At 42.8% G+C, this 12113-nt stretch overlaps 1 protein-coding gene across 3 annotated transcripts in view; it reads right to left on the minus strand.

Annotated features, from left to right (window-relative positions):
- Positions 1 to 12113, minus strand: part of GRAMD4 (GRAM domain containing 4) — a 124692-nt gene that overhangs the window by 49194 nt on the left and 63385 nt on the right. For all 3 annotated transcript variants that reach the window (XM_054988365.1, XM_054988366.1, XM_054988364.1), the window contains exon 4: positions 757 to 877. In XM_054988365.1, the coding sequence (XP_054844340.1) occupies positions 757 to 877 (121 nt within the window). The remainder of the gene's footprint in view (positions 1 to 756; positions 878 to 12113) is intronic.

Below are 12113 nucleotides of genomic sequence, written 5' to 3' on the forward strand. Positions count from 1 at the left end.
GTTGTGGGCGGTGCGGGGGAGGCGAGTGGGGAGACGGCACAGCGGCCGCCATGATATGGAGGGGCGGAGAATGACCAGGGGAGCACGCCCAGGCACATCCGGTGCAGGCCCCTGGTCTGGGAAGCTGGCCCCCGCCCCTCAGCACTTGGCTCCACTTGCTTATCCGAAAAATAGAACGTCACTACTTCAGACTAAGGCTGTTTTCCACACGTCCTAAAAAGAGCGCCCCACTCACCGAACATCGGTGGCTTTTGCGCAGGATTTCTGACGTTTCCATTTCCAAAACGGATGCAGGCAGTTTTTGCACCACCGTGAAAATAGAAGCAAAACTACCTGCATCTGTTTTGGAAACAGAGACATCGGAAATCCCGCGCAAAAGCTGCCAGCGTTCAGTGAGTGGGGTGCGCTTTTTAGGATGTGTGAAAACAGCCTTAAGTTTGTAACAACCAATTCCTCACCTCACTCAACGGGACATCAGGGCCGTTTCCACACAGCTTACCTTGTTGTGAAAAATAGCGAAATCTCGCATGAAATCTCACGAGAAGACGCTGTTATCACACGAGAAGACGCTGTTATTGCACAAGAAGTCGCGATAACAGTGTCTTCTCGCATGATTTTGCACGAGATTTCGCTATTTTCTGCAACAAGGTAAGCTGTGTGGAAATGGCCCCTATGTTATTGCCCATCACATCACTAACTCAATGCCATCTGGAGAGCAAACTGTCCTCTAGAACACAAGCCACACATCTCCCTTACCTTGTTTTAATTATTTCATTGACTTTTTGTTCCAGCTCTATCCTCCTCTGACGTTCTTTTTCTAATTCTTGTTTCAGCGTTTCAGCGTTTGTTTCTTCTCTCAGCTTCCTGAGCTCCTCCTCTGTTAAGAAAGGAAGATTATTTTGATTTTGCAAAACCAACCAAATACATTTGGCCAAATATATATTACACACGCAGACACAAACACTTTTTTAAAACATTTTTTTTACATTCAATTTATATACCACCCTTCAGGACAACTTAACACCCACGCAGAGCAGTTTGCAAAGTATGTTATTAATATCCCCACAACAAAACACCCTGTGAGGTGGGTGGGGCTGAGAGAGCTCTGAGACAGCCGTGACTGACCCAGGGTCACCCAGCTGGCTTCAAGTGGAGGAGCGGGGAATCCAACCTGGCTCTCCAGATTAGAATCCTGTCACTCTTAACCACTATACCAAACTGGCTCTTACCTCACTTGGATTGTATCTAGAGAGATGCAGGAACAAACTGGGGGGGAAGAGGGGCCATGATTGTCCCCGACACTCACACATGCTTTGTAAGGCAAGAGGCTACTCAGAGCACAGGGTTCATCTCGAGTTGCTCTGATTGGCCGAAAAACAGCTGCTAGTGGTCCCTGGCCTCAAGGATGCTCTCTGGGCCTTGGCCAGGGCTTTTTTGGTCCTGGCACCAACTTGGTGGAACTCTCTGTCTGTAGAAACTAGGGTCAAGCGAGATTTGCTATCCTTCTGCTAGGCCTGTAAAACAGAGATATTCCACCAGGCATATGGTTGAGGTCGGGGCGTAGGCGAGCTCCCTTGCTCGTCTCCTGTTGCGGGGACTGAAACCCCCCTGACCCAGGTTTTCCACTGACACGCTTAATATTGTCTACCAATTCCATCTCATGGGATTTACTGGCTTGGGGTGAGCTGCCGCCTTGAGTTATATGTTGCTGAATTTTAATGTAATTTTATTGCAGTTGTATCTATAAATGATGTTAACCATTCTGAGCCCTATTGCAGGGAGAGCAGACTATAAATTTAATATAATAATAATAAGTCATTATGCCACTATAGACACTCCACACGTTCACAGCTTAGGCAGCCCCAAGGATGAAGCGGTGGTATAAACGGCTGGTGTTACTGTGTATTTACAACCTCAAAATAACTCCAGGGAAGCTCTGCCAAGCCATCAATGTAGCCCTTCCTATTTTCATCAAGAAGCTCTCTTGTGCCACACTGTAACTAAAACGAGAGTCATGTTGCAATAACGAAAGCCACAACTCCTGCCAAGCAATCCCTACCACCCATGGTGTCACTATCGAAAGAGGCAAGCCCACACATTTCACAGGGAGCAACGCTACTGCTCGGCGCAGACCTCTCGCCACATTTTGAAGACATCGTTACTGCCAAGCTAAAAAAGATGCCCCCGGCTGCTACAGTTACTATCAAAGTGAGACATCACCTGCTTGACAGTTACTTTAAAAAACTGTAGCATATTTTAAGACTATGATGAAATGGAAACTGAGACGATTATGCAAGAGAAGGTGGGCTATAGTTTATACTTTAAGCAACATATATGTTGATTAGCACTGCATGTCGTAAGCAATAATAAATTAAACAAATGCATAATATTCAGGTTCTAATTGTTGGCCGCATGGCACCTGAGTTGCAATACCGAAGTCAAGAAGCACAAAGTGAAATGGTGCAAAGGACCATGCGCATACACACAGTGTTAGTGGTCTTGCAACACATGGGTCAGGGCCCTCAGGTCAATCTTACAGCACCAACTGTGGAATAATGAGCATCTTCAGAACCACCTTTGGGGGGGGCAGTCTTTTGTCAGAACCTGCTGTAAGTACACATATGCAGAGAACAAGGGCACAGCGCCTTTTGCCTTTGGACGAAGCAACGGTAGAGAGCATTCCTCCATGGCTCTGTCGTTTGGCTTCTTCCTTTCTACATTACACCTCCTCATGCTTAAGCTTGTGCTTTCCATCCTCAGCTCTCTCAGTCTGCCCACAGTCCTAGCCTTTACTACAAATAGGAACACAGTTGAAAACCAAATAATAAAGCCGCTGAAGTACTGTCATGTCCGAGCCCCATCCATGCCAATTTTGATTCGGTTCTGCCAAACGAAGTGTATCTAGCTATAGCTCAATATCACTTTGCCAGTGTCATAACTCTTCTTTCTCAGGCTTTCACAGGTGTTTATCTGTTGGACTGTAACAGCTTCCAGTGTTAATGACTTTGTGCTCATTCCCAGACAGTGCTGTGTCTTGCCTCCTAGTAACTCATCATGATATCACAAGTATGTGAAATGTTCTCACACAACGAGAGCGCCAAAGTATTGTTTACAGTTGGGAGGGGGGGAAGGAGTAAACAAGAAGGTAAAAGAGAAATGTCTCTCACATGATGTCATTCCTGTCAACTTCTACTCATGCTGCGAGATGCCTGCCTTGCTTCTAAGTAGACCTATGGACCTGTATATGGAAATGATTTGATTTCTGAATGATCTGATTAGTAAGTGCGTGTGTCTTACTGCAAGTGGGTCAGAGATCTGTCTGCTGTATCCTGTCATCCATAGCATGACAAGTAACACTGTGTATGAATTCTATAAAGGTTCAATTGCCATGCGTGTATCAATTATATCAATTAAGTCTTATAGTAACTCTTTTACCAAATAGTCACTGCACAATTTATGTTGCATCAACAATAACGTTGTAATCTTTTTACAGCCAAAGTCAGTAAAAACAGCAAGCAACCATACATTTAATTAATGAGTTCCATTCATATAAACGTAGATCCAGAGGAGTTAGCCATGTTAGTCTGTAGTTGCAAAATAGAGAAGAGTCCAGTAGCATCTTTAAGACTAACCAACTTTATTGTAGCATAAGCTTTCGAGAAACACAGTTCTCTTCTTCAGATGCATGGAGGGTATGAAGAAACTGGCCAGAGATATATAGGTGGGGAAGGGAGGGGGAGTAGATGCAAATCAGTTGCAAAAGTCATGAAAGAGGTGGAGTGCGCAATCAAGGTTGGGTGTGACCCCTCCCCTCCATTGCCGAATCTAAATGGAACGCCTGAAGGCAGTTACCTCTGGTAATGAGATAACCGTCCAGAGTCTCTATTCAATCCAAGTCTGACTGAGTCAAATTTACATATAAATTCCAATTCAGCAGCTTCCCCTTGGATTTGTTTTTGAAATGTTTCTGTTGAACTATGTTGACCTTTAAGTCCTTGATGGAATGTCCTGGTAGATTGAAGTGTTCTCCCACTGGTTTCTGGACACAAATCTGACATCAAAAATGGCAAGATCCAGAAACCAGTAGGAGAACACTTCAGTCTACCAGGACATTCCATCAAGGACTTAAACATAGCACATGAACTGGGTGGGTGGGTGGGGGGGACTCATTACAGTGTCTTTCCCAAACGGTTCACCGTTCCAGAAGCTACTTTAACAAAACAAAACCGTGAATTCCAGGTGTATTTCCAGCCCATTTGTTTTGTTTTCAACACCTCTAGCAGCCACTTCTTGGTAAGCTTTTGCATACTAGTACGTTCTCCAAAAAGGAATAAAGGTGATTATGCAATCAGCCTTCCACAAATTGCTCTAATTGAGCCCTTAAGGTTGAGATTTAAAGTTACTAAAGCAGAACTGCAATATGCTATGATTGTAGAGACCAAGTTGAACAACAAAGACAGAGGCAGGTTGAATGCTACCAACTGGTTACGCAGATAGATAATTACTATTTCCCTATATAAACATAAGGCAGAAACAGCTCTACTAAGTCCATGTTAATTACGGCAAATCTCTCTATAGCCTCCTTCCAAAATAGCATTTTGGATCAAGCACACTGTACAATTGCTACAGAACTGACTGTCTAAATCCCAGTCACACACTGTCAAACTAGTTTATGTCAGCTTTGTGAGCAGCGCCACTTTCTGCAAATGAACAAGCAATAACTATCACTGCCAGCCTTTTTTCAGCAAACCGCCAGCATGTGAACATCAGATGACAAGGTAAAACACATGGTTTCACATGTAGACCATCATATTCTAGTCTGAACCAAAGGGGGCGGGGAAGAAATCAAGCAATTTCACTGGAAGAATATCATTTTTCCTCTCCTTGCAAGAATAAAAGGTTTTATTCCCTTACTTATTTGATGTAAACTCCCCAAATCGAAGTATTTGTTCCTCTCAACTGTGTCAGATATGCTCAGTTGTCTACAACAGGTATTAACTTTAGAACTTTCTACTAAGCTTTCACACGGGGAGCATTCACTCTAACAGTATACGACTGGAGGTCCTTCTCCCAGGGAAGCATTCACACCTGAGTAGCGGTAGTTTAGTGTGAATTTATCTGCTGTATCATTCAACCATACTTGGCTGTTTTTTCATCTCAATGCTACAGTCAGCAGTAGAGTTGCCGTTCGCCTGGTAGGGGCAGGGGATCCCCTGCTCCGACCCCCTCTACCACTCACCTAGTGAGCAGGGGGAAAGGCAGGGAAACAGGTCACCAGGTTGCACTCCCAGGGAAGTAAGAAAGTTACAATGCATAAGTGACTAGAGTATGTAAGACCACAGCATGTTCCTGATCTACCATGGGTTGGAAAATTGAAATAGTTATATCTGAACTGACCTGCTGTCTGGGGTTGCGAGGTCCCCTTACCCTCCTGTGGGAAGAGGGGACCCGATATTCACCTTCAGTTTGCTCTTGCTGCTGTTATACACTACAGTGTGCTCAGGAGGCAGAACTGCAAGCTGTAGGTTGCAATTCTGGTTCCCAGGCAAACTTATGATTTACACTAGCTATAGCCTGCTCAGTCCAGATGTAAGAGGAAAAGACTTGCTGAGAAAAAAGGAAACAAAGGAAGGAATTGGAGCTCCAGAGATATCAACACCACACTCCTTAGGACTGAGATCTAGGCCCTACCAAGCTCATCTCAGTCTGCAGCATCTTTTTGGATGGGTTCAATTGACAGTTGATGCTGCTCCTCAAGAGGAGGGGCATTCTGGGACCCTGGAGTACAGATTCATCAACCTCCTGGGCAGAGTTCCAGAGATACCATCACCACCAACCTCGGATTATGCTCCGGGTGTCCAGATCATATTATAATGCACTGTTATAAATTATATATTATTTTAGATCATGAGCCCTTTAGCAACAGAAATACATTTGGAAAAAGTGATGTAAAGTCACACTAGGCCCATGGGACACCGCAGGATATGGAGCAATCAAATAAATGCTCTTGAAAGCCCAAGGCCCAGACACGAACCATCAAATTGTAGTTTCACCTGAACTGAGCCAGCACAAGCAGGGCTTTTTTTCTGCTGGAATGTGGTGGAACGGCATTCTGAGACCTCTCAAAAGAAATCACGTGTGTGCTGACCCCGTCCCCCTGATCTCCAGATAAAGATCAGTTCCCCTGGAGGAAATGGCCTTTTCAGAAGGTAAACCTGCTCCTGCGAGGGTGGGAAGCGCACATGGTGGGAGGGTGAGGGAACAGCGTGCTGGCCCATACCGGGAGTCTCCTCCCCTCCATTCCATTAGGGAGGTGGGTTGGGATGTCCACCTCTGGCGAAGGCTTCACACACATCCAACTTGACCCCCCCAGAAGGGCCATGGAGCAGATGATCACACAGCCTGTGGCTCTTGGGAGGGGTGGGGTCAGGTCCCGGGCTGCAGCTTGGCTGAGCAGCACACACACACACCCCACCACCCTCCTGGATGCGGTCAGGCGAAGCTCCGGGCTGCGGCCAACAGCGCAATGTGCCCGCTCGCCCAGCCTCCCCTTAAGGAGTGGGATGAGCTGCCAGGCCATGGCCCAGCTGAAATGCAGGCGCACCCACCCCACTGCCCTCTTGGGGGGCAAAGCAGCAGGCTGCGGCTTGTCTGGGCAGTGTGCTGGCTCCCCCACCTTGCTGGATGGAGCTCAGCCCACGGTGCCCAGCTCTTTTGCAAGCAAGCCCAGGGGCACGCCCTGCGCAATGTGGTCCCCATGTCCTGGGACCCATCATGTGGTCCCAGGACATGGCAACCCTCACTACACCACTGAATTCCTACACCTCTATTAGCAGGAAAAAAGCCCTAAGCATGAGTGATTTGGGAATACAGTGTAGCTCATTACTCACCCCATTCATTAGTATTTGAACAATCTGTTACTTCTCTGTGAACCCATCTCACCTCCAGCATTGATTCCCTGCCTCAACCACATAAATTCTGTATGACATCCCTCCACCAGGGCCTGTATTCTGCCATTTATAACCAGGCCTGATTTCTCTTGTTCCCCTCTGATTTTCATAAAAATCCCTTTCCCCTAAATAAACTGAGAAGCATGTGGGCTTGAAATATTTTATTTTATTTATTAAACAAGATTAAAGAGTTTGGGGATCTGGCAGGGTTTTATATTAACAAGTCAAAATCTAAATTGCTCTGTAAAAACATGACGAAAGTGAAACAGGCTGAATTAATGAATCTCACAGAGTGTGAAGTGGTCCAAAAACCAAAATATTTGGAAGTAGAATTACCAATGAAAAATACTGATTTATTTAAGAATAATTATGAAAAACTATGGGCTCAACTGGAAAAAGATTTGACAAAGTGGAATAGATTGAATCTGTCATTGTTGGGTCGTATAGCAGTTGTGAAAATGAATGTATTGCCAAGAGGGATGTTCTTACTACAAACAATCCCAATTGTAAAAGAGAAAAAGCAATTTGACAAATGGCAAAGGAAATTATTAAATTTTGTACAGGCCGGGAAAAAACCAAGAGTTAAGATGAAAGTGTTGTGTGATGCAAAGGAAAGAGGTGGCCTACAATTACCCAACCTGAGACTATATCATGAAGCAATTTGCTTGTCATGGTTGAGAAACTGGGTTAACTCAACTAATCGCAAATTACTAACTTTGGAGGGTCATAATAATCTGTTTGGTTGGCATGCATATTTATGGTATGATAAATATAAAATGGATGGTATGTTTCAGCATCACTATATAAGGAAAAATATATTCTCGGTTTGACAAAAATATAAAAAATATATAGAGGAGAAAAGACCTTAATGGACAATTCTGGCAGAGGTGATAAAACCGCATACAGATTACCAAGGGGAAGAATGGATAACATATAAGGATTTGTTAATGATGGAAGGAGATATAGTCAAAATGAAGAAAGAAGAGATACCTTTTAAATATGGATGGCTACAATATACACAAATTAAAGACTTATTTGAATCGGACAAAAGGAAAGTGGGTTTTAGAATTAGAAACTCACAACTAGAAGAACTTTTGCTAGGGGATGAAACAAAGATAATTTCTAAGCCTTATAAATTGCTATTAAAATGGTATACAGAAGACGAAGGGGTTAAGATTCAAATGGTGAGATGGGCGTTAAATTTTAATAAAGAGATCACAATGGATGCATGGGAATATTTGTGGGAAAATGGTATGAAAATATCTACATGTGTTCATTTAAAAGAAAATGGATATAAGATGATGTATAGATGGTATTTAATACCAAAAAAATGAGCAAATATGAGTAATGCTATGTCAAACAAATGTTGGAAATGTAAACGGCATGAAGGTTCCTTTTACCATATGTGGTGGTCTTGCAACAAGGCAAAACAATATTGGTCTAATATATATACAGAAACGTTGAAAATAATGAAGGGTAATTTGTTGAAAGACCCTGAAATGTTTCTGTTAGGATTGAATATGGAAAATGTCAATGTAATAGACAGAACATTAATGTGGTATATGATTGTGGCAGCAAGACTACTGTATGCACAATATTGGAAGCAATGGAAGAATGGATACAAAAATTACTGTACATGGTGGAAATGGACAAACTGACCAGAAAGCTGAAGGAACAAAGCTCAAATGAATTTCTAAAAGATTGAGAAAAGTGTAAAGACTATGTGGAACTCAGGTGGGATGTAAAAGGCCAATTGTGGTCCATAGATAATTTTTGATGGGGGTAAAACGATGAGGTTATGTTATATTCAAGAACTTTACCTTTGAGAATGAATAGAAATAGAATAGAGGGGAAACTTAAAGAATTTAAAGGGTTTAAGCGCTGTTGGGGGTCTAGAGAAAAAAGGGAGGGAGGGAATATACATATCATCGGATAATTATAAGGTAATTGATATTGATATGTAGAGAATAATTGGGAAACCTATATGTAATATTCCTTTAAAATACTCAATAAAAAAAAAAATTTAAAAAAAAGAGGGGAAAAAAGAAATATTTTATTTTATTTATTCACTTATACCCTGCCTTTCTTCCCCATAGGGAGCAATAGTGGCTTCCGTCACTCTCCTCCATTTTATCCTCACAACAATCCTTGTGAGGCAGGCTAAGCTGAGACGGTGTGACTGGTCCAAGGTCAACCAGCAAGCTCCCATGGCAGAGTGGGGATTTGAACTCAGGTCTTCCAGATTCTAGTCTAACTACTATCCCACACGGGCTCTATACAGAAAGAAATGCAGAGAGTCACACCTGAGAGAACTCTTTTTTTTTTTTATTGCGGAAAAGTTAAAAGGTAGAGCAGAAGAAAGAAAGACTTGCTATCCTTCCGCCAGGCCTGCAAGACGGAGCTGTTCCGCCAGGTGTACGGTTGACGCTGGCTGGACCTCCCCGCCGGCCAACTAGAGAAGAACGTGCCCCCCTACTGGAAGCAGTTACCACCCGGCCTTGTTAAATACCTTTGGAGGCGGTTGGGTGGTGGGTTTTGGAGAAGTCTGCTGCTGTATGTTTTTAAATATTTATATAGTTTTATTGGTTTTAAAGCTATTTGTATTTTAAATTATTATACTGGTTGTAATCCGTCCTGAGCCTTCTGATGTGGGGAGGGCGGAATATAAATTGAGACAGACAGACAGACAGACACAAAGAAGACATTACAATGATACTAAAAAGAGCCAACAGTGGCCTACACTCAATCTAATACAAAGTAAAAACAACCAAGGAGCATGATAAGCATATTGTTAATCCATTACAGTTTTTTCCCCCTATGACACTTCCTCCTTTAGTGTCAATCAGCTTTTGGTTTAAATTAATATCTGGATCTCATCTTCTTAGTAACCCACATCCTTATTCTTAAAAATCAAAAACACAAATCATTGATTTGTTTTTCTTCGTCTCTCGTAGAAAGTCCATAAAGGGTTTCCAATTTGCCATGAATACAGACAATGTTTTGTCTCTAATTAAAGCTGTGAGCTCACCTGAGAGAACTCGTGAGTCCTTCAAGAGCCATTCAGCCGGTCCTTGTAGAACCGGTCCAGTAGTGCTCTGACTCATAACCCAGCAGGCAAATGTGGGTGGATGAGAAGAAAGAGCATCCCAGTAACGGAGAGGATACACCCATATGGGGCAGAGAGTGGCTGCCGCTGCAGTGCTTTGAAATTGGCTGGACGTTATTCAGAGAGAAATCCAGTACGCCTGACAACAACACACAGTGAAGTGCTGCCTTTGCTCTTCCTGTTTCAGTCAGGTTGTGTGGGCGGGTGCGTTTTGCCTCAGATTTGTAGAGAAGACACATCAAATTAAAATGTATCGCCACTGACATCATTATTATACTGTTGGGGAAATGCCGAGGAAACAAAAAGAAAGTGGAAAAGGGAGCCTGAACGAAATCTCAAGTTTAAAAAAAGTTAATTTGCATCACTCTCAATTAATTCAGATATTACATTCTTGTCCTTCACCCGCTCCTTCCTTCCCACCTAGATCTTATTCTCATTCAGTTTAGGGGACTGGTAACAAAAATCCTTCATTCAGAATTATGATTTGTGATAAAAGAGCATATGGGGTTCTTACGGAATTCGTTTAGGTTAGCCTAGTTAGGGCAAAAACTAAAATCCATCTGTTAATGACAATGGAAAAATCTTCTTGTGTCTGTCTCAGGTGCCCTAACTGTTTAATAGGACTCCCATTTGGTGAGCGTCCAAGCGTAGGACAACCAGAAAGGTAATACGGGTCAGCATTGCCTGTCTCATTATGGCTATTAGAGATGTTTAGCTGTGGAAAGCACCACAGAAGGGATTAGAAGGCATCTAAAAATTCAACTTAGCAGAGGCTCAAAAGCAAGCAAGAAAATCTAATGGGGCAAGATTGAATAAGCAGGCTTACTTAGAGGGGGATGTATTCAAAACTGGATTTGCGTATCACTGAGAAGACCCCAGAAAGTTACATAGATTTTTTTAGTCTGTCTTCAGAGCTAAAAACCCTCAATGTAGTTCACAAATTATGTAAGTAAAAATAAAAAACAGCATACAACCATGTCAATTAAAAACACAAACACCAAAGTTCAATGGGCATTCAAAAAGTGAAAAAGTAATCAGCTAAGGCCTTCAGATTTTTTAAAAATTAGCTAGTCATCTAAAAAAAAAACAAGAGGGTGCTTGAAGGAAGATGGCAAAACAAGGGCACCACGAGGGAGTTGGCATCGAAAGGGACCTGCTGCTTGGTACATTTTTTCTAGCCCCACCAGGCCACGGTAACTGAAGGAAAAGGTTGATTCAATCCACAAGAGCAAATTAGCAAACTTCTCTAACAAACTACATTCTCCTAATGGATAAGACCACACACAACACAGTATATCCAGGTTGCCATCTTGCCACCCGTCAGGCTAAACATAACGACAAGCATCCTACCACTCTGCTTGGCAAGTTTGAATTCTTCCTCCAACCTGAGAAGCCGACAATGGAAGAGCTGCTTAAGTTGTAGAAAGACTCCAAATACTGCAGGATAGAGTGGTAAGAGATGTGCCAACCTTTCTTCAGCAACCGATTCTACTTACAACATATGCAGTTGCAACAATTCAGTGCCAATTTGGCAGTTTCCCTTCTTGCATTCCAATAATCAAACTGATTAAAACACAAAACAGCAAAAATGGATGAAATTACTTCCAAACATGAATCTTCCCCTTAGTGCCTAATTATGTCATTCCATCTGTCTCGGAAGGGACAGAAGGAAGAGCAAATGCTTAATGGGATGGCATGGCTCACGAGTAACAAAGGAATCCTAAGAAGAGTTACTCCAGTCTAAGCCCACTGAAATTAATGGCTTAGACTGGAGTGACTCTTCAAATTCCACTGGAACTGTGGTTAACACATAAGCCAGCATTAGGAACACGGGAACAGCCCTTCTCTTCTATAAAGCAAAATGACCCATGAAGACGTATAGTTCATTGGCTCCAATGTGAACCAAGCTTACCAGGATCTGAAATGCAATTTGAACTGGGTTTCATGGTAAGGGGAAGGGAGTAGAGAACATGACAATATTTTGCTTCTTGTAGGTATTTTTCCTTAAGATTTCCGTCCTCCACAAAAAATCTAAATCCAAAAGGTAGCAGTTTGAA

Source organism: Eublepharis macularius, chromosome 9, assembly GCF_028583425.1.
Source record: "Eublepharis macularius isolate TG4126 chromosome 9, MPM_Emac_v1.0, whole genome shotgun sequence".
NCBI lineage: Eukaryota > Metazoa > Chordata > Lepidosauria > Squamata > Eublepharidae > Eublepharis > Eublepharis macularius.